The sequence below is a fragment of the Lagenorhynchus albirostris genome, chromosome 19, assembly GCF_949774975.1.
Source record: "Lagenorhynchus albirostris chromosome 19, mLagAlb1.1, whole genome shotgun sequence".
Lineage (NCBI taxonomy): Eukaryota > Metazoa > Chordata > Mammalia > Artiodactyla > Delphinidae > Lagenorhynchus > Lagenorhynchus albirostris.
Genome location: NC_083113.1, coordinates 46,406,261 through 46,428,273, shown reverse-complemented (window position 1 = coordinate 46,428,273; position 22,013 = coordinate 46,406,261). Strand labels below are relative to the sequence as shown.

The 22,013-nt window shown below is 49.1% G+C and overlaps 1 protein-coding gene across 2 annotated transcripts in view; it reads left to right on the top strand.

Annotated features, from left to right (window-relative positions):
- CALB2 (calbindin 2) overlaps positions 1-21,221 on the top strand; it is a 28,617-nt gene extending 7,396 nt beyond the window's left edge. The window contains exons 2-11 of one of the 2 annotated variants that reach the window (XM_060130731.1): positions 3,739-3,815; positions 6,728-6,817; positions 9,138-9,218; positions 14,271-14,327; positions 14,907-14,984; positions 15,519-15,574; positions 15,910-15,949; positions 16,193-16,246; positions 17,007-17,078; positions 20,544-21,221. In XM_060130731.1, the coding sequence (XP_059986714.1) occupies positions 3,739-3,815; positions 6,728-6,817; positions 9,138-9,218; positions 14,271-14,327; positions 14,907-14,984; positions 15,519-15,574; positions 15,910-15,949; positions 16,193-16,246; positions 17,007-17,078; positions 20,544-20,660 (722 nt within the window). In that variant the 3' untranslated portion in view covers positions 20,661-21,221. The remainder of the gene's footprint in view (positions 1-3,738; positions 3,816-6,727; positions 6,818-9,137; positions 9,219-14,270; positions 14,328-14,906; positions 14,985-15,518; positions 15,575-15,909; positions 15,950-16,192; positions 16,247-17,006; positions 17,079-20,543) is intronic. The other variant, XM_060130732.1, reaches the window with a different exon arrangement.
- The last annotated feature ends 792 nt before the right edge of the window (positions 21,222-22,013 follow it).

Genomic DNA, 22,013 nt, shown 5'->3' with positions numbered 1-22,013 from the left:
CCTCCCTAATATTCACAGGTTGCAGTTTGATATGGGGAAGTTAGGAATGATGGTTGCTATGGTAACCACATCCTTATCCATGCCCATCCACATGAGATTTGCGTGGTGGCCAGTCACCCCACCCCCCTATAAGACGGTCATAGAAAAAGCAAACCACTTGCCCAGTGCTGAAGTCCTCCCTGCAAGGAGGTAGGCCAACCTGTCCTCTACTCCCACCTCCTATAATAGGTGCCTACCGCGTGATGGTTAGGAAGTTGCTCTGAGGGAAGCCAAAGTAGCGAAGACCTTTTCCCCCAGTGCTGGAGGATGCCCCATCTGGGCCCTGCAGCCCCTGCCTGCCTATCTAATCTCTGCTCACCCTCTCCCTTCAACTGGTAGATTCCTGCTATTCTTGTCTGGCTGCCTCACCCCCGTAGACCATTAAATGCTCTTGGGGAACAGGCCCATATCTAAACTTGGCTATAGTTCCCACAACGTTGAACTGTTGTTCAGTTCAAAAAAATAAAGGCGGGCTTCCTGGTGGCGCAGTGGTTGAGAGTCTGCCTGCCGATGCAAGGGACACAGGTTTGTGCCCCGGTCCGGGAAGATCCCACATGCCGCGGAGCGGCTGGGCCCGTGAGCCATGGCCGCTGAGCCTGTGCGTCCGGAGCCTGTGCTCCGCAACGGGAGAGGCCACAACAGTGAGAGGCCCACGTACAGAAATAAATAAATAAATAAAGGCTTGTGGAATTGAACAACATTTCTGTCCCTTTGCACAGAGCGAGGTGGTACTGTAATTCCCAGCATGGCAAGAGGGGTTTCTTTCCACAGGGGCACTGGGCCCCACTCCCTGCCTTTGCTAGTAGCTGGGGCTTCTCAGCGAGGCCTTCCCTGCCCACCCTGTCCAAGCAGCCCTCATAGATACTTCAGCCACCTCCTAATAAACTCACAAAACAGACTCATACTCACTGACTCAGGTGTCCACCCAGCCCTGGCCCGGGCCCAGCTCTGAGGCCTCTGGTACTTCGAACCCCAGCGCCTGCTCACAATGTGAGCTCCACCCCTGCCCCCCGCCCCCCGGCCCCTCCAACCCCAGCCCCTGCTCCTGGACCCAGAGCTGAGCTCAGCTTCCTGCCTGAGAAATGGAAGAATAGACAGATCACGGCAGGGAGCGACCAGCGAGAGAAAGAGTACTCGTTCCTCCAACTCAGTGGCACTGTCAACTGGACCACTGCCTTTTTGTCTAGAAAGCCCTTCCTCCCTCCCTCCCTCCCTCCCCTCCTCACTCCCCCTGCTGCAGCTGTCCAGCTCTCCCAAGAAGCTTTCAGAACATCCTAGAAGAAAGATGACCACTCTAGCCTAGGGGAAAAAAGGGAACTCAAGTCTCATCTCTCCCCACCATGCCCACCCCCGGCGTGCAATTACAATCATATCTTTTCCCTGCAGATAAAGATACTTAATTTAGGGGCTTCCCTGGTGGCGCAGTGGTTGGGGGGTCCGCCTGCCGATGCAGGGGACGCGGGTTCGTGCCCCGGTCCGGGAAGATCCCACATACCGCGGAGCGGCTAGGCCCGTGAGCCATGGCCGCTGAGCCCGCGCGTCCTCCGCAACGGGAGAGGCCGGCCACAACAGTGAGAGACCCGCGTATCGCAAAAAAAAAACAAAAAAAAACCCCTTAATTTATCTCACATGATTCCTCCATACACTATGTATTGTGGCACCTTCTCCACTAGAGGGCGCCACTAGGATTATTCATTCCAAATCTAAATTCTCAGGGGACATTAGTGGGGGAGGCTAGGAAGAACACACACCCCGACTCCCACATCGCCCTCCAGCCTCCCAAAGCCCCCACCAAGGCCAGGCTAAATACTTATTTTTATTCTCTTTGTTTAGTTTGTAACTCCATTTGCCCCTGAAGCAAGCTACCATCTCCCTTTCCTGTTCAAGTCTCTATGGGAACCTTGCTCACTGCTTTAGATCAGATTTGGAACTTGACTTTTGGTCAGTGGTTTCCAAACCTTGCTATATACATGGAAATTACCTGGGGAGCTTTTTTAAAAATCACGATGCTTAGTTCATACCCCAAACCAATTACATCAGAATGTCTGGGGATGGGAGCCAGACATCCATATTTTTTTTAAGATTCTAGTTGATTCCCATTCACAGCAGTCTGGGGAGCACTGCCTTAGACCTGTCTGATTTCCCACCCACAAATGATTCCTCCCGGTCACAGACAGACCAGGGAGCTTGACCATGGACTCAGCTCGCCCTGGTCTCTAGGTCTTTTGGGTTCAGTGGTGAAGAACCTAAAGGACTTCTTACTACGTACGTGATCTTGCAAGTCAGGCCTTGACCTTGGGACCCGGTCCCGATAACAGCACTTTTCACCCAAATTCATTCCCGTTTTTTATACAAGTTCTGGTAATTGAACTCAAACAATAGTAACATTTACACTGCACCCGTAACGGACTTTACATGCAAAAATCCCATTTAATTACCCATTTTGCAGATGACATGGGTTAAATATCTTTCCCGAAGCCATACAGCTCGTAAGTACAGCAGAACCAGGATTTGAATCTACCTCCACAGACCTCAGCGCCCCCTCTCTTCATTGCTGTGGAGTAGGTTGCCTCCCATATGCTTGATCCCTGTGACCGCCCCTCAGGTGCCCCCATCCCTGCTTTTCTCTTGCCACTCTTCCCTTATGCATTAGTTTCCTGGAGCTGCCGTGACAAAGTACGACAAACTGGGTGGCTTACAACAAAAGCAATTGATTCTCTCACAGTTCTGGAGGCTAGAGTCCAAAATCCAGGAGTTGGCAGGGTTGGTTCCAGGTTCTGAGGGGTAATGTGTTCCATGTCCCTCTCCTGGCCTCTGGTAGTTGCGAGCAATTCACAGAGCTCCTTAGCTTGGAGATGCATCACTCCCATCTCTGCCTCTGTCTTCATGTGGCCTTTTTCCCGTTGTGCCTTTGTGTCTTCACTTGGCCTTCTTATAAGGACACCAGTCATTGGATTTAGGGCCCACCCTAATCTAGTATGACCTCATCTTAACTAATTACATATGCAAAGACCCTATTTCCAAATAAGGTCACATCCTGAGTTCCAGGTGGACATGGATTCTGGGGGGACACTTTTTTTTTATTAGAAAGTCTACTTTATTTATTTATTTATTTTTGGCTGCACTGAGCGGCTCGCGGGATCTTGGTTCCCCAACCAGTGATTGAACCCGTGCCCCCTGCAGTGGAAGTATGGAGTCCGAACCGCTGGACCACAAGGGAAGTCCCTGGGGGACACTCTTCAACTCAGTACACCCTCCTACCCCAAAGACCCAAGTTCTGCCTCTGACCTCATTCGCCCTACTGACCAGGGCTTGCCACCTGCTGACAAATCTTGAGGCTGATGACCTGTTGTCCCCTGTCAGATCTGCAGCTCCTGCTGCCTGCCCAGCTGGCTATGGACAGACAGCTCCCAGCTCCCTCTGCCAGCATGGCCCACACGCTGGTCCCTCCCAGTCTCTGACTACTGAATGTATATCACAAAGGCAACACCGTTATTAATCTTGGATCTCTATGGTTGCAAATGGCCAGAGGGCAGGACCCACATCCCTAACAGTCCAGGGCTGGCCCAGACACCTGCTTGACCACTGAGGAGACCAAGTTCTCAATGAAGCCCCCCATTTCCCCACCCCACCCATCCACCATAAGTTTTACTACTTAGCTCTGAGGTTCATTGCTTTTTTTCTTTGCTATCTTTGCAGGAAATGGGTATATTGAAGGTAAAGAGCTAGAAAACTTTTTCCAAGAACTGGAGAAGGCAAGAAAAGGCTCTGGCATGGTAAGCCCAGACCCCTCTCCCATTGTTTGGAATTTTCTGTCATCCTGACCATGGCTTTGAGCATTGTCTGTCCTAGGTCATACATTCCATCAGCAGCCTGACATCTCTGGTCTTGACCCTTAGAGTTTTTCTTTTATCTGGAAGGATTTTAAAAATTGAAATATTCCCTTAAAAGAGTACCTTACCTCACTATCCCTGGGTGTCTGGGATTGAGGGGTGTTCATGGGTACCGCGGGTTGATAAACTGCCCAAAACTGCAAAAGTTTGTGTCTGCGTCTGTGTGTATAAAAAGTATTTTTTCCTAAGGAAGAGTCCATAGCCTACCTAATATGCTCAGAGGGGTCATGACTCAAGATTGGAGGCCTAGGGGGTTTCAAGTGCCTTTGTTCAAGACTGCAGTTTCTCAGCCTCGGCACTAATGACGTTTGGGGTGGTGACTCTTTGTCACGGGGGGCTGTCCCTGGCATTGTACGATGATTAGCAGCGTCCCTGGCCTCTACCCATGAGATGCTAATAGCACCCCTCCAAATTGGGACAATCAAAAATGTCTCTGGACATTGCTGAATGTCCCCTGCAAGGGATGCAGAATCGTCCCCACTAGAGAACCACTGTTCCAGACCAACCAAGGCTGGAACCTCGGCAAGGACCTAGAGGAAAGTGGAGGATTGCTCCAAACCAGCATCTGAGCCAGATCGGACTGGCTCATGGGTGTAGGTGTCAGACTGCCCTTCATGGCCTGAAGTGACTGCAAATCATGTCCCATGCCCTTAACGGCAGGCACATTGTTTCCCCACGTGCCAACCTGGCATGACTGACTTCACTAAAGCCTTTTGGGGGACCGTCTGAAATATTGAAAAGGTAAGGTCATTGGAGCTAGTCTGTTGTGATTCCCATGTCTGGTTCTCGAATATATGGAGTCAGACCAACTCCGTCCCCGCCAGCTCCTGCGGGTCCTTTGGTCGTGGGGGGGGGTGGTCTCTCTACTCTCCCCTGCTGCGTGTCTGTTGGCCAATCCACTGCTTATTAGCAAGTCTTCATGGAGCGCTTTGGGAGATGAGTCACAAATCCACTGGTGAACACCTGATTCAGAGCTTGTCAGCGCGCCCTGGTGAGGAAGATGTCCAGGCGATGGGCTTAAGTGATGGAGGTGATTCATGGGTTTGTTTATCAACAGTCCCCCGTCACCCCTCATTACTAGGATAATGAAGCCCGGATCACAGAAAACACAGGCTTCACAACTGGTTCTGGGATCATGGGGTAGATGGAGGAATGTGCTTTTACAAAGTGCTTCAAACCTGAAATCCTTCTCTTAGTCATTCCCTTCCTCAGATGGCATCAGGGGTGATTTTCAAGTCTGTCAACAACATTCTCAACTAACATCACCCCGGACTGGATCTCAGAGCAGCTGTTCTGTGGTAGAAAAAACATTGGCCTTGGAAACAAGAGTCATGAGTTCAAATTCTGACGATACTAGCTGGTGACCTCAGGAGAAGTCACGTCATCTCAGCCTCCGTTTGTGTGTAAAATGGACAGGCTACTAACATCATGGGGACTGTTGTGGAAAGCAAACAGGATGGCCACATTTCTGATAAGGGCCTAGGCTCATTCCAGGCACATTTGTAGATGTAACGCAATAAATATTGATAAAAAAATACATATGGGCAAATTGAGACCAGTCCAAAAGGTAAAAAACAAAAGACTCTAAGAATTGGTAGAATTTTCCTTGGCCCAATCCTAGGAAATACACAACCCAGCAGAAAGCCATTGGAGAAGCGAAGAGGCTTCAGATGCCAAGATGATTCATCACTGATTAGGGATAAAGAAGAGCTCACTAATGCAAACACTTAACAAGCAGCACCCCAAGCGAAGAGAAGCTCTGAGAACTTCAAGAGGACCTTAGACTTAACTTAGGCGGTGATGGTGCAATAGAACTTTTGAAGCTCTTTGCCTTTTTAGTAGTCACATTCATCTAGTGGACTATTTAAATGACCCCTCAACTATACAGACTTTCTGGTCACATTCTTTCTAGCCTAAAATCAGAGTGAAAAGCACTGTAGAATTTCCAGTTAGTCTTTAAAGAAGAAAATGAGCGATCACCTTTGCTCTGGTGGAATGTCTAGAACTTATTGGGGGCCCCTGCAATAGGTTGGGCTTATTAGAAGCTGCCTCAATGAAATGTTGGGGCCTGAGTTCTCACATCTGAGTGATGGAAATAAGTCCTCACCCTTCTGGTAGACTTATGGTTTAATCCATCTCAAAGGCAGACGGGCATGTTTACTTATGTGGCACAGAGCACATCCATATGTTCTGTTTCCCTTTGAAAATAATGTGATTGAGCCTCAAAGAAGAGAACACTTAGGGCTTCCCTGGTGGCGCAGTGGTTAAGAGTCGCCTGCCAATGCAGGAGACATGGGTCTGAGCCCTGGTCCAGGAGGATCCCACGTGCTGTGGAGCAACTAAGCCCGTGCGCCACAGGTACTGAGCCTGCGCTCTAGAGCCCGCGAGCCACAACTACTGAGCCCACGTGCCACAACTACTGAAGCCCGTGCTCCTGGGGCCTGTGCTCCACAGCAGGAGAGGCCACTGCAATGGGAGGCCCGTGCACCGTGGCAAAGAGCGGCCCCCCGCTCGCTGCAACTGGAGAGGGCTCGCACACAGCAACGAAGACCCAACGCAGACATTAATAAATAAATAATATATTTTTAAAAAGAGAGAGAACACTTAGATTTGGAGGAACCCTAAAAAGGGAAAGGGGGCAGCCCTGATTACTCAGAGCATTGGTTCAACCTGGTTCCATGCCTGCATATTTGGGGTGCAGAATGATTCCCCACCATTGCTGCACCAAGAGGGTGAGAGATCCACGGTTCGCAGGGGACCCAGCAGCAAAATCGGCGCCCTTTGTCTTTCTGCAGATGTCGAAGAGTGACAACCTTGGGGAGAAGATGAAGGAATTCATGCAGAAGTATGACAAGAACGCAGATGGGAAAATCGAGATGGCAGAGGTGAGTCCTAGTATCCTGCTAAGAGCTACACGGGAAGGGCCATCGGTTGCCTGTGCCTCTCCCACGCACAGGAGTCCTTCTAGGGATCCAAGTGAGGTGGTGGTCTTGAAGCCCCACCACCCCTCCCAGCACTTAGGCTGATGAAAGAGAACAGATGGAGCTTTTCCTTTGACTCACAAGGAACGAGGAAGCAACACACATTGGCCTAAGACAGGGATGAAGACTTTTAATGCTCTCAGGGTCCAACGGGTACTATAAATGTGTGATGAGCTCAGTTTAAGACAGAAGAGAGGGTGAAGTTTGCAGAACAGGAGAGTTCATGCCCCACCTAAAGGCATCCAAAGGTGTGTGTGTGTGTATATAATTTATATATGTAGCATGTATAATTTATATATATTAATATATACACACACATACATTCATACGTGTGTATTGATGTGCATAGATATATACATATTGTTAAAAGATAAACTGAGGCAAGTTAAAAATTTTAAGAGTTTATTGGAGCAAAAATCAATTCAAATGGGCCAGCGCCGAACCTAAAATAGTTAGGAACACTCTACCAATGGGAGCTACGGGAAAGACGTGTATATGGAAGAGCCAGTTACAAAGCAAGGAAGTTGTTTGGTTGGGCGCATCTTTCAGGAAAGCCTAGTTGGCTGCTTTGGCTGTGTGTTTAGACTTTGGTTTGCTAACGTAGGCTACGAAGGCATTAAGGCTACCTCAGTCTAATGGCCTCCTTGTGTAACAATTTATATATACACACATACACTTATACAGACACATCTACATGTGCCTGTGTGTGCAGGCCTAACCAGACACCTCTGGAAATCAGTCTGCAACCCATGCTCAAGTGGTCCAGAATGATGACAGCAGCACATAAAGGAGGGCAGAACTCCTCCCGGGGTGAATTGGTTGCCATGGTGCCTTAGGTCAGCGCCCTGGAAGGAGAGACTGAGACAGAGATTCGTGGGTAGGATTTCAAGAGAAGGGAGGAGAGAGCAACAGGAAAGGGCAGAGCAAGAAGCTAAGCCAGCGCGTGGTCTCAGCTGGAGCCTCGTCTTGGCCTCATCTCATGGGGGGCTCTGGAGTGTGGATTGCGCCACGGGGTTGGCCCCACTCAAATGGGCTTAAACCAGAGGTTGGCAGGCTTTTTCTGTAAAGTTCCAGACTATGGTCAGGGTTTGCAAGCTGTAAACCCTGCCTTCAACAACTCTGCCCTGTGGCACAGAACCACCACAAACAGTATGTAAACGAAAGGGCCCTGCCATGTTCCAATACAAGTTTATTTACAGAAACAGGCATTGAGCCAGATTTGGCTCATGGGCCATAATATACTGACTCTTAGCTTAAACTATGAGAGGCTCCTAATGAGAAAGGCCATGAGAAGGACTGACTCCTGGTGAAGGAGACAAGGTCTCCAGCCCTGCTTCTCGGCAGTTCTCTTGGTTCTGTTCTCCACCCCTAAAACAGATTCATCCTCAGGCTGGTAGCAAGCTGGCTAGAGCAGTTCCAGGCATCACATCCAGATGCAGAAGGGGCCCATCTCATTTGGTCCCTGATAAGAATAAGGAAACCTTTCCCAGGGGTACCCGCAGTAGACCGCCCCTCACATTTCACTGGCCAGGAGTAGGTCACATGCCTAGCCATAAGCCAATCACTGGCCAGGGAAATGGGATTATCACATCTAGCTGAGACTAATCGGGATTTGCCTGTGACCCAAGCATGCTGGGAGCAGAGAAGAGGGGAAGGCCATTGTGGGGGGAGGGGGGCAGCCAACAGTGTTTGCGGCACAAGAGTACTTGCAGTTTTTTAAAAATCGGATTTGTTGTGGTATAATTTACATATAACAAGCAGTACTGATTTGAAGTGTAAAATTCCATGAGTTTAGACAGTTGTATACAGCCATGTGGTCACCACCACAATCAAAATACGGCATCTCCTTCACCCCCAAAATGTTCCTCTGTCTGGTCAGGCCCTCCTGCACTCAGATTAGTTTGCATTTTCTAGAATTATATATGTGGAACCATCTAGTAAGTATTGAGTCTGGATACTCGCGTTTTAAAGTGGCACCACTTTCTGTCCCTCCAGCTGCTCATACCTGAAGGTTTGGGGGTGACCCAGAAGCGCTTCTCAGAACACCCTTCTTCCCCTTTGAAGGGCTGTCAGCCCCTGTTCTCAAGAAAGGAAGCAAAATGGAGCAAAATGTGACTCCCATGCTGCCTTGCCACTGGCTGGTTTCCATCCTTCCTGCATGAAAGTCTGTTTGCCTCCTGGCAGGGCTCTCCGTAACGTTACTGTTGCTCTCTGATCCCCACAGCTGGCGCAGATCTTGCCGACCGAGGAGAACTTCCTTCTGTGCTTCAGGCAGCATGTGGGCTCCAGCACCGAGTTTATGGAGGTGAGACCAAGGCGCTGCCTTCTCTTTTGTACATCGGGGCCTGCCTTTCTCTCGTGTTCAGAGCCAGGCCCACCCAATGCCTGGGAATGGTCCCTGGAAGACACTAAACCCCTTTTGAGTAGCTCAACTACTCAAAATGTGGTCCATGGACCAGGAGCATCAATGTCGCCACCACCTGGGTGTTTGTTAGAAACACAGAGTCCCGGGCTTCCCTGGTGGTGCAGTGGTTGAGAGTCCGCCTGCCGAGGCAGGGGACACGGGTTCGTGCCCCGGTCTGGGAAGATCCCACATGCCGCGGAGTGGTTGGCCCCGTGAGCCATGGCCGCTGAGCCTGCGCGTCCGGAGTCTGTGCTCCGCAGTGGGAGAGGCCACAATAGTGAGAGGCCCGCGTACCGCAAAAAAAAAAAAAAAAAAAAAGAAATGCAGAGTCCCTGACCCACTGAATCAGAATCTACATTTTAGCAAGATCCCCAGGTGACGTGTGTGCACGTTAAAGTGTGGGGAATAAGGTGAGAGGTAAGCTTGGGTAAAGTACCTTTAGAAAATAATGTGTACACACTACTTCCCATTTGGGTATTTGCCATAGATATTTGCATATTACAAGCTCTGAGAAATCCTGCAGTAAAGAGACCTGTTTCACTTGGTTTGCCTCCAGAATCTTTCATGTTCCTTCTCACTCAATAGCATTAGTGTTCCTGGAATTCAGAGTTCCAAGGAGCATTCTTGAGAAGGATGGATTTAGGTACCATTCTAAAACTGGAAAAGCCCAGTGAGAATTCCAGTTTCCAGTATCTTCCAGGTTTGGTGTTTGACTGTGGTCTGGGCTTCACTGTCCATCTTTAAAATAGATGTTGCCATCTTTGCAGTAGCAATTCTTTGAGATCCTCATGGGAAATAGGACATCCAAACTCAAGTGTCTTTTGAGTAATATGCAATTGACAGATTGAACCATGTGAAATTGCTCATATTTAACCATTCTTTATTTACAAAAATTGGAAATTCCATGCGGTTTAACCAAATATATTACTAATCCTGATGTCCGGCGAACTACCAGTTATTTTTGCTATTTTTCTGGGGCTCTGCACCCTAGCCATTCAATGTATGTGTCCCTCAAGGTGAAATTCAACCCATACCACCCACACACACATGCACACACAGTGCCTGCTGTGATAAATAATGACTAGCCTTCAACACAACTCCAGTCGCCATTTGTCATGTTAAATCCATTTCTAGCCACCGGTAATCCCCTGTCCCTGATTCACTGCTTAAACATGACTGGAGAGCTAGTCCAGAAACACACATGGCAGTGAGTTCCCCATATAGATAGAAAGTCAGTTAGAAATAATGGATTCTTAGGGCAGAAGACTCATTTTTTTAAGTGGTAGCTTGCCTAAGCATCAGATATGGATTTAATTTTATTGTGCTTTAAAGGATTTTCTCCAGTTTTTTCACGATGGCAAAATTCCATAAGCTGGTCATTGACAGGCTGGATTCTGTTCTTAGTTCCCCCCTTGCCTGTCTAGGAGGAAAAGTCCGCCTATACATAGAACCTGTCAGGGTGCTGCTTTTGTGAGTGTCTGTTTTTCTGTCTGTAGAAAAGGGAGCGTTTATACTTGATTACTCCTTTCCTGATAGGGAGGCGGCCAGAGATTGGCCTCCCTTCCACCTATGATCAGGAGAATGGGGATGACAGCTTGCAGGGGGCAGAGATGCTTAAAGAGGAGGGGAAGGAAACCCTCTCTCTCTAAATCATCAGTGGTTTCTCTCTGTGTAGTTGACATGGTTCCATATTTTACCTGCCTTTATCCTTTAAACCCCACCATAACTACTGAGCCAACACCACCCCCATCCCACAGGTTTCCTGGGACCCCATCATCCTACAGGACCATCCCCTCCTGGGGTTGTCCATTCATTCCATCATTATCAGCTGGAAACATGAAATGGCCCCTCTGTAGCCCTGAAAGATTTGTGCTGCCAGATGCTTCCATCCCACTGCTCATCCCAACATTTTAATTTCTAACGTAAGTGACACCTCAGGATTTCTTTGAGATTTCACAAAGCCCAGGTTTCTTGAACTCTTTTCCTTGAATGGGAAGAGAATCATGACCATACTTTGTGATGGCTGAGCACAAAGTATGGGATGGAAAGAAAAGTCCAGCGTGAGAGCATGGAGCTGGGGGTGGATCCAGGGAGGGAGGGAGAGAGGGAGGGAGGGAGGTCAGAACTGCTAGGATGATCTCACTCCGAAAGCAGCTGGCTGCTTTGCTTTCTGGGAGGACTGGGGTCCCTTCAGGTTATCCTCCCCTGAGGCAATTTAGGGGGTGTCTGCCTTTTTCTCCCAGTCAAGACTCAACCTAGATGAACTAAATTCCTATACACTAAAGGCATGCAGGTGGTTGGTGACGTCATATTTGAAAATCTGCACATATTTCTTTGTGCTTACTCAAGGGCGGGCTTTCAGAGCATGGGAAGGGATATTTTGATGGAGCCGGGCATTTTCTTTCCCCAAAGAAAGAACTCTCCCCTAATCAAAAATCATTTACCCAAGTTGTACGTAGAATAAATCTACCTTTTTATCGGGACTTGCTCATATCTCATAACTTTTTAAAAAATCAGGATCAAATTTTTTGAGCCACTACTATACCATGAGAATTACACAGCCTAGTTTGCTGGTATGGAAGAAAGATCCTAAAATATCTATACATTCTCACACTCCTCACAATAAAAGGGGGACATGCCATCAACAGACAAATGTGTGGTACATATATATAATGAAATATTACTCAGCCATAAAGGAGGAATGAAATAATGCCATTTGCAGCTACATGGATGGAGCTAGAGATTATCATACTAAGTCAGAAAGAGAAAGACAAATACCATATGATATCACTGATATGTGGAATCTAAAATATGACACAAATGAACTTATCTACGAAATAGAAATGGATTCACAGATACAGGGAACAGACTTGTGGCTGCCAAGGGGGAGGTGGGGTGGGGGAAGGATGGATTGGAAGTTTGGGACTAGCAGATGCAAACTATTATATATAGAATGGATAAACAACAAGGTCCTGCTGTATAGCACAGGGAACTATATTCAATATCCTGTGATAAACCATAATGGAAACAATATATATATATGCGCACACGTGTGTGTGTGTGTGTGTATATATATATATATATATATTTCTGAATCACTTTGCTGTACACCAGAAACTAACACAACATTGTAAATCAACCACAATAAAAACTTCTTTTAAAGTGGGGGACATGATGTGGAGAAGTTGAGGAGACAGGAGATCAAATTTGGGAAAAGAATTAGCGCCTGCTGACTTTCAGAAAATCAAGAGTTGCTGGTGTCTAGCTGTGCTGTTTGGAGCTGAGGGAGAAGGAAATAAAAATCAAGGGAAGAAAACTTGGAAGTAAATCTAAGAACTGTGATCAGGCAGCAAAATAGACCAAGGATTAGGGAAACAGGGTTCTCTGGGCCGTTTGTCACAGATACACCCACTCTCATTCCCCACCATGGTATTCCCGCCTCCCCACAAGATAGACTGGGTTAAACACTGGGGTTTCAGGACAGCTGCATTCAGGACCAGATTTTTTCAGGACCATTGTTATTAGTTAACTATCGCTGTGTGACAAATTACCCCCCAAAATTTACCAGCCTAAGGCAACAAACATTTATTATCTCTCAGTTTCTGTGGTTGGAAATTTGGTAACAGCTCAGCCAAGTGGCTCTGGTTCAGAGTCAAGATGTCAGCTGGGCTGCAGTCATCTGAAGGCTTGACTGGAGCTGGAAGATGCACTTCCAAGGTGGTGCACTCACATGGCTGTTGGCAAGGGGCCTCAGTTTCTCACTACACGAGCCTTTCTATAGGGCTGCTTGAGTGTCCTTACGACGTGGCACCTGGCTTCCTCCAGAGTGAGTGATCAAAGAAGCAGAACAAGAAGGAAGCCTCAATGTCTTTATGACCTAGGCTTGGAAGCCACACACTGCCATATCTGCCGTGTTCTATTCATTAGAAGTCAGTCACTAAGTTCAGTCCACATTCAAGGAGAGGGAAACTAGGGAGGTGAAGAATTGGTGGACATTTTTAAACCATTCCAACTGTTTTTCCTTGTTTCTCCTGTGTGATGTCTGCTCCTGCTCAGATGGCCAGAACAGAGAGGAAGGAGGTGGTCAGACCCATATCACCTGCTGAAGCTCTGCTTCTCTTTGATCCCCCAGATGCTGTGGTCAGCAGGCAGTTCTCTGGTCCCTCACAGGGACCCAGTGCATGTACTGAATAACTGGGACTCAGATCAGAGCCCAGAACCAGTATGGAGCAAGATCCAGTGATGGACCGATTGTCTAGGCCTAGATCACATGCCTCCCTCTGGAGATGGATCAGCCCCTCCGGAACCATGTGGACTGAGCATGAGAGAGGGGTGGTTTCCTAAAAAAAAATGGGGCGATGTTTTTTATCAGAAAGATGGGGGAGTGGCCTTGGGATAGTCTAAACAAACTGATTCCACTACCAATTCTGTTCCACCTTCAGACGTGGCAGCCACATGCATCGTGGTGGAGGGGTTGAGGACGCAGTACAATGAGGAGTAACCAAAGCCTGCTTCTGCCCCTTCCAGAGGGTTCCTACCCTTGCTCCCAACTCCCACGCGGAGAATGAGAAGCTTCCAGAACAGTAAAAGGACACCCAATATACCCACAGCAAAAATGGGATCCAACAGATCATAGTGCTGGCCCTGGTAAAAATCTGCCTGGTTAACACCTTAGAAAACCATAACCCTGGTTACAAGATGACCCTGAAGCCAGTTACAGTAAGGAGACCTTGTCCCAGCAGGGTTGTTTTCTTCTCTGTGACCTTGGCCAAGACACCTTCCCTTATCTCTTCAACTGCGACATGGAAGGGACTGGTCTAGACCATCTCCATGTCCCCATCTCATTGTAATATTCTTGAATATCAAGACCCGGCCTGGCCCGTTAAAGGAAGATGGAGGGAAGCTTATAGATGTGGATAAATCTTTGTGAATAGGTTGACATTCTCATTGCAGGCTTGGCGGAAGTATGACACAGACAGAAGCGGCTATATCGAAGCCAACGAACTCAAGGTAAGATGAGCCTTGGAGAGGGCATGGAGGGCGCAGAGAATGGGCCTGAGACCAAAGTGGTGGTGGGTTTAAGGAACCTGGGGAGGGAGGAGAGGGTGGGTGAGGAATGTAGGTGTGTGGTCTGCTTCGGGATACTCAGGCCCGGCTCTGAATGGTTAGACATGTTCAGCCATGTGAAATCAGCAACACAGAGCTGTAGGAGTTCAACCAGTTCACATTCCTCTGCACGTCAGTGCCCAGGACAGGCATTCCAGCAGTCTGGCCTCCTCGCTTGCACGTCTACCCCTAAACTCCTCTGGACCCAAGGAGTCCCAGGCACTGCTTAGCATGTGTCCTGGGCTCTCTGAGGAGCCACAGCCAGTTTCTACTGCCTGGCCTATGGGGTGAGTGTGCATCCAGCAGCTCCCTCCCCCTTCAGGGTTACTCCACAAGCATTAAGGGGTGAGGGAATTGTGAGGGCTGCAAGCTACGCAAATGATGTGCCCCGGAAGACAGTGTTGAGTGACCGTCTGAAGGAGCAGGTGAGTCAGGGACAGACAGCCTGAACTGGGAGCTCTGAAGAGGACTTTGGTATTCCAGGGATTCCTGTCTGACCTGCTGAAGAAGGCGAACCGACCATATGATGAACCTAAGCTCCAAGAGTACACCCAAACCATAGTGAGTGGCTGGAAGTATCCCTCCTCCCCAGGGGTGCAGGACACGGGCCCCAAATCGGTGGGATTCGGGGTTTGTGGGGTCGCTAGTTGGCTGATTCTTCAGGTCCAGGAGAGGTGACTCCCAGTGGCAGCCAGCAAGAGCGATGCTAGTTCATGGGCCCTGCACCCTCTCTCTTGAGGTCCCCACTCAGCCAGATGCTCCTGGGACAGTGTAAGATGGGAGCATCTGTTTCCATGACAGCCTCCACAGCTCCAGGAGAGGATAAAATTGGAGAGGGTGGGCCTTCGGTGCTGGTCTGCTGTCTTCTGCGGCCCTGTCCCTGAGAAAGGGGGAGGGGAGCCATGACCAAGTCCCTGCTGTCTCCCCAGTGACCGATTCAGCCCATGCTGGTCCCTGCCACCAGGTGACCTCAGAGGACGCATGCGCATACTCCCCCATCCTCCTTCCTCTCCAGTACAGGGGATGGCAGGCCAAGGTCCGACATGAGAGAAAGTCAAAGCAAATAACCCAGGCACCACTTTCTGTCCCCAACAGCTACGGATGTTTGACTTGAACGGGGACGGCAAACTGGGCCTCTCGGAGATGTCGCGGTAAGTGCCTGCCCTCACTCACCCCAGCATCACTTTTCACAAGATCCCTGCAGATCATCCCTGTGCTACCATCCCTATCGCCAAGATCAATCAGTGGGGAAGGTGACAGGTCAGGTGTCCTGAAGCACAAATCAAAGTTAGGTCAAATCATGATCATCATCACCTCAACGTTCCGTCTCCCTCTTTTTAGAACTTTCCACTGACACCTGATTATTAAGTGCTCAGAGATCGTTTCCATAACTACAGATGCTCCTTCTGCATCCCCTCCCCCCAGGTCCGAGTTGTTCTTGCTTCTGCTCTGTCTCCTAATCGCTGCTCTAACATTCTCTTTCCAGACTCTTGCCTGTACAGGAAAACTTCCTGCTTAAATTTCAGGTAAAATAGCCTCTTTGCTTTTCTTCAATTCCTCCTCCCTTCCCCTCACCCCTGAGCTCACCCTTCCTCAGCACACGTGCACGCGCACACACACACACACACACATGCTTTTCTTCAATTCCTCCCCACTTCCCCTCACCCGAGCTCACCCCTCCTCAGCACACGCGCGTGCGCACACACACACACACACACTCACTCTCTGCAGGGCTTTGGCTTCTGTCTTTAATACCTTGGGCCTTCCAGGGCATGAAGCTGACCTCGGAGGAGTTCAACGCAATCTTCACATTTTACGACAAGGTAAGACAGAGGACGGTGTGGATGGAAAAGCAGGAGGCCCGTTCCAGCCCCCCCTCCCCCCCACCCCACCAGAATGGCTCGCCTTGGTCCTTAGGCGTAAACGAGCTGTCGGACAATCTGAGCCATGCAGTTTCTTCCTGTCCCTTTGGATTCCCTGCAGCATCTTCTGCTGTGTGAGAAGATAAATGTCTTCAGTGTGTGGCCTGTGGGACCCAAGGTTTTGGTTCCTTAAAAGTATAGGAGAGAATAGCTCATGGAAGAGGGTTATGCCTGGAACTAGGGTGTGATTACATTGTTGGTACCCAAAGAGAGGAGGTGCTCAGTACTGCTCCCCTGGTGCCAGGTCATAATCTTGCTGTCTTCCTAGGAAGTGGGGAGTGAGAGGCCCTCCGTACCAATGTCGCCCCTCCCTTAGCTGCCCCTGTGTAGGTGACTCCAATGGTTTTCCTTGGGGGTAAACTTTAAATAGCCTGTGTTCATCCTGACGTCTTGTTGTGGGATTCAACACCCAGGGAGTTAGCAAAATGCTTCTTGAACCTCACTTACAATTTCAGTGCAAATGAAAAACACCAGAAGGGAAGGTTACCAACAGTTTTCCCTGGACCCTCCCTTTCCTGCAGTGACTGGTAAAGTCAGAAGTGACACGTTATTTGGGCACCTCTTTTGCTCAGAGTAAAGACCGTTAGCAAAGCTAGACTGTGGTCGGGGGTCATGGGGCCTGAGTTCTGAGGCTCTGTGCTGACCCTCTGCTCCCCGCCAGGATGGAAGTGGCTACATTGATGAGAATGAGCTGGACGCCCTCCTGAAGGATTTGTATGAGAAAAACAAGAAGGTGAGTGGCTGAGCCCGGAGGTGGGGTGCTGTCCTGGAGGCGGGATGGGGGTGGGAAGGAAGGCCGAGGAGTGCGTTTTGCTCCTCTCTGATCACCGCCTAACAAGGCAACGGCAGTTTTTTGGTTTGGTTTTCTTCTGGTTGAATTGACTGATTTTTTTTTTTAATACACATAAAAAAGTTTGCCATCTTAACCATTTTTAAGTACAGTTCAGTGGCATTAACTACATTCACGATGTTGTGCAACTGTCACCACCATCCAGCACTCTTTTTCATCTTTCCAGACTGAAACTCTGTAGCCATTGCTGCCTGCCCCCGGCCACTGGCACTCATCATTCTACTTTCTCTGTGCATCTCACTGCTCTAGATACTTCATATAAGTGAGATCATACAGTATTTATCTTTCTGTGTCTGGCTCATTTCACTCAGCGTAACCGTCTTCAAGGTTCATCCATGTTGTAGCACATGTCGGAAATTCCTTCCTTTTTAAGGCTCAGTAACATTCCGTGGTGTGTCTATCCCACATTTTATCTGTCCATTCACAGGCAGACACTTGGGTTTCTTCTGCCTGCTGGCTGATGGAAATAACGCAGCTATGAGGCCATGGCAGTTTTGATGTGGCCCAGTTCTTAGAAGTGTCAGCCACATGGCCAACAAAAAAGACTTTTTTACAGGAACCGGGAGATGAGTCTTGGCGGCATTTTCCTCCACCTCCTGCAAAATGTCTTTCTCTGAGAAAATGATTTTGCTGCTTTCTTTAATTAGATGAGGAACGCTCTATAATTCCTTGCGTTGTCTAACTGCCTGGGCGGTCCGGCTAGAGCTAAATATAATGCTCAATTTCAGGGCAAAAAATTCATCACAGCCTCTGAGTCTATCTGTCTCCCTTTCCAACTGCCTTCCGACTTCTTTATCCTGAATATCATCCTTCATTTCTTTCACCCTAAATTTATTTTTTTGCTTTACACTACCTACAATTGCTTTTTGAAAGAGGCAGAAAACAAATTATAAGCAAATACTTCCTAGGAAGAAAGGAAGTACTCACCAAGTGTTTGAACTCAGCAGACGTTTTCCTGGCACCAAACTCTAGGAGAAAATTATTTGTGCATCCTTATGTGTCCAAGGAATGTTGCACATCGTAATGGAAAATATCTTTAACTGTAATTGTATTAATGAGGCATGATTATTCTCCATATCACCCTGCTTTATGCCTGAGGCTGATGGGCCTTGAAGGCAGGCATTAAATCTTGGGAGAGACCCGAATTTCCTGGTCATCACCTAACTAGGCTCTTTCTTGATTACCACAAAAGACAACTCATATGGCTACACAGCTTGACTCGAGATGTGGAAACAAAAAAGAGTCAGGGGTTGGGGCTAGGAAACAACGCTGAAGATTAGAGAACAAGGATATTAATAAAATTGTTTACCTGGGAGCCTTCCACCTGTACTAAGCTCCAGATTTAGCACATGGGGATTGAGTGAATGAATCAGTAGAGAGAGCTGCATGCTTGTAAATAACAGCCCCTGAGATGGGAAGGGAATGGCCATTTTTAGGTGAGCCCACATGGCAGATGCATATGCCTTTTTTTTTTAATAAATTTATTTTTTATTTATTTATTTTTGGCTGTGTTGGGTCTTCGTTGCTGCATGCAGGCTTTCTCTAGTTGCGGCGAGCGGGGGCTACTCTTCATTGCCGCGTGCAGGCTTCTCATTGCGATGGCTTCTCTTGTTGCAGAGCACAGGATCTAGGCGCGCAGGCTTCAGTAGTTGTGGCACGCGGGCTCAGTAGTTGTGGCTCGCAGGCTCTAGAGCGCAGGCTCAGTAGTTGTGGCGCACGGGCTTCGTTGCTCCGTGGCATGTGCGATCTTCCCAGACCAGGGCTCAAACCCGTGTCCCCTGCATTGGCAGGTGGATTCTTTACCACTGTGCCACCAGGGAAGTCCGCGTATGCCATTTTGATGGTGCCTTCACGGACAGTGATTCGGTTTCTGAGCAGATTTACGTTTGAGGCTCCTGAGGGACAGGCTGATGGGCTCAAACTTCGACATTTCCTAGCAGTCCTAAGACAGTTGCAACTTGCTAAAGCCATCCTCAGCTTCAAGCAATACTTCTAGACACAGAAAATAAGCAGCCCCCTCTGTCCATTCTGCTAAAACTCTTGATGCCGCACTGAACTGGAGGGTTTTGTCAAGCTCAGGCTTGATATATGGGGTCACTTCCTTAGCTCCTAATTGAGTGGTAGGTCGCTCAGGCACACCCTGGTGTTATGGACTAGGTGACATTTTTTCCAGGAACTTCACAACTTTAGTGAAGATGCCCCTCAAAGCTAGAGATGCCTGCAAAGTGCCTTGGGGCTGGGTGGTGGCACAAACCCAGGAATCAGTAACGTGAGGGGATGTCACCAAACGATGCAATAAAAGACTGACCTTGGAGCACTGAGGGCAGGTGAGCCACGTGAAGAATTACTCAGGGGACCAAGACTCCTTATGGCTGGAGAGTTGGTCCCATCCTTTAGCCAATACCTTAGTCTTTACACCTCACTTTTCTCATTAGCTGAATGGAGATAATGACCCATCAGCCTGGAAGGGGAACTATTTAAAAAAAAAAAAAAAAGATCTGCCGACGTGTTCCATACAAAAGGAGGAGGAAGAGGAAGGAGGAGGGAAAGAAAAAGACGGTTGTTTAGTGAGTTTCCAACATTGATGATGACTTTGCTCTATTTCAGAACTTTCGGCTATTTCCATCCAAGGCAACACAAGGCATGTGGGCTGTTGGTGTTCTGTACATGTTGGTCTCCATTTTGTATGACACTCTGGGCATATGTCTGTGGGTCACCTGTCTTAGTGCCCCTCAAGGCCACAAGGAGCCAGTGAACAAGCAGTAGGCTGGTAGGCTTGCCGCTGGAGGAGAAAGGAGTTAGAATCCCTTGTTTCGCTGGGTGAGGCTTTTAGGGAAGCATGATCCAAGGGGCCTGAAGACGAAACCAGGGAGCGCCCCTGGCATTCTCCTCCTCACCTGCAGGGACCCAGCAGCTTGAGTAAAGGGAGGCTCACCGAGGTAGAGGAATTTAGAGAAGCTATGCATAGATAATGACTGTCATCAACAGCTACTGTCTGGAGTGCATGCTGTGTGTCAGGTACTGTGCTAAGTATTGTTTACATTCATTTCCTCACGGAATCATCATAACACCTCAATGAGGCAGGCTCGTTCCTGTACCCATTTTACAGATGAGGCAGCTGAGACTCAGCAAAGGTTGAATACTTTCCCCAAAGCAATGCAGCCACTAAGTGAAAGGGAGAGTGTTTTTCATCCAGGGCTTTCTGACTCCCAAGGCCCATGCTTTGTGTGCCTCTAAGCTACTTGCACTGAGATGGGATAAGGGAAAGGTTCTGGCTGAATGAACAGCTGGGCCGTGTAGGTGGGGCCGTCCTCTGAGCCTCTTACCCTCTCCCTCTCTGTCTCCTAGGAAATGAACATCCAACAGCTCACCAGCTACAAAAAGAGCGTCATGTCCTTGGCCGAGGCGGGGAGGCTCTACCGCAAGGACCTGGAGATTGTCCTCTGCAGTGAGCCACCCATGTAAAAGGGGGGATGGGGGCTGCTTCTCCACCTCCCCTCAAACCTGCCCCTGCTGCCCTGCCACTTCCACCCAGACCCGGAGATCCTGAGCACCCCTCCCACTGCCCCTGCCATCTGCACACACGCCAGCCTGCAGAGCAGGAAAGAAGAGATGGAGAAGGGGCTGCTGCCGGGCCCCCTGGAGCCCCCTCCAACCCAACCCTGGATGACCAGTCACAGCGCTCTGCATGCAGAGGGGCACCAACCGCACAGAAGGTGGGCGGGGCCACAGGTGGGGAGTCCCTCCTTCTCTTCGCTGTGATGCATGAGCTCATTCGCTGTATGATTTAGGCTTCTATGTCCAACAGAGTGCACCCTCCCCTCTGCCTCTCTCCCCCATGCCGCCAGCCACCCCGAACCCCCAGGTTCCATGCCCCGCCTCGCTGGTGGTGTAGCTGTCTTCTCAGAGCTCCTTGTTCGTGGCGGGCACCGGCCCTGTCCTTGACTCAGCGTGCTCCCTTTCCCTTTGGGTTTCTTGTTTACCAAAGAAGAGTTTACAGACAATAAAAAGGAAATGTTCTCCTGTGGAAGCTCTCCCAGTTCTGGCTGAGTGGTCAACTTTCTCTCTGCCGCTAGTCCCTGACAAAGAGAGAGCCTGTTCTCGAGTGAGTGGGGAGAGTGAGGGGACCACCCAACTGGGGCATAACCGCTAGAAGCAAGGGTGTGGGACCCCAGGACGCTGTACTTTCCCTTGCCACTCACTGCCTTCTCTCCATCAGCCTGTCACTTCTCTGCTCCATGTTTGTTTCCACGTTTCTGAAATCATAACAGCAGTTATCAGTTCATTGAAAGTTTACTAAATGCCAGGTATTATGCAAAACAGTTTGCCTGCGGTATCTCTCTTAGTCCCTTGAGAGGGGTGCTGTGATTGTCTCCAGCGTACGGATGAGGAAACTCAAGATTAAAGAGGTCAAGTAACGAGCCCCATGTCTTAGGGCCAGTTGGCGGCGCAAAGCCAGGGTATGAATTCCGAGGATTGGATCCACATTTTTTTTTTAATTGGCTGCACCGCGCGGCTCGCAGGACCTTAGTTCCTTGACTGGGGATTGAACCCGAGCCCCGTGCAGTGGAAGCTCGGAGTTCTAACCACTGGACCGCCAGGGAATTCCCTGGATCCACATTCTTTACAGTAGGGCTACCAATGGCCTGTGGCAACAGTGGGATGAGGTGATCTCCACCCAGCAGGGGGGACCTCCACCCAGGAGTTCCAGGCACCACGAACTTAACTTCTCCCCCTCGAAATGCAATTTGCCCCACAGCAACATATCAGATGCCCCTTGGTATAGGGCCAGCATGGCCTTTGGGTGCACAGAACTCT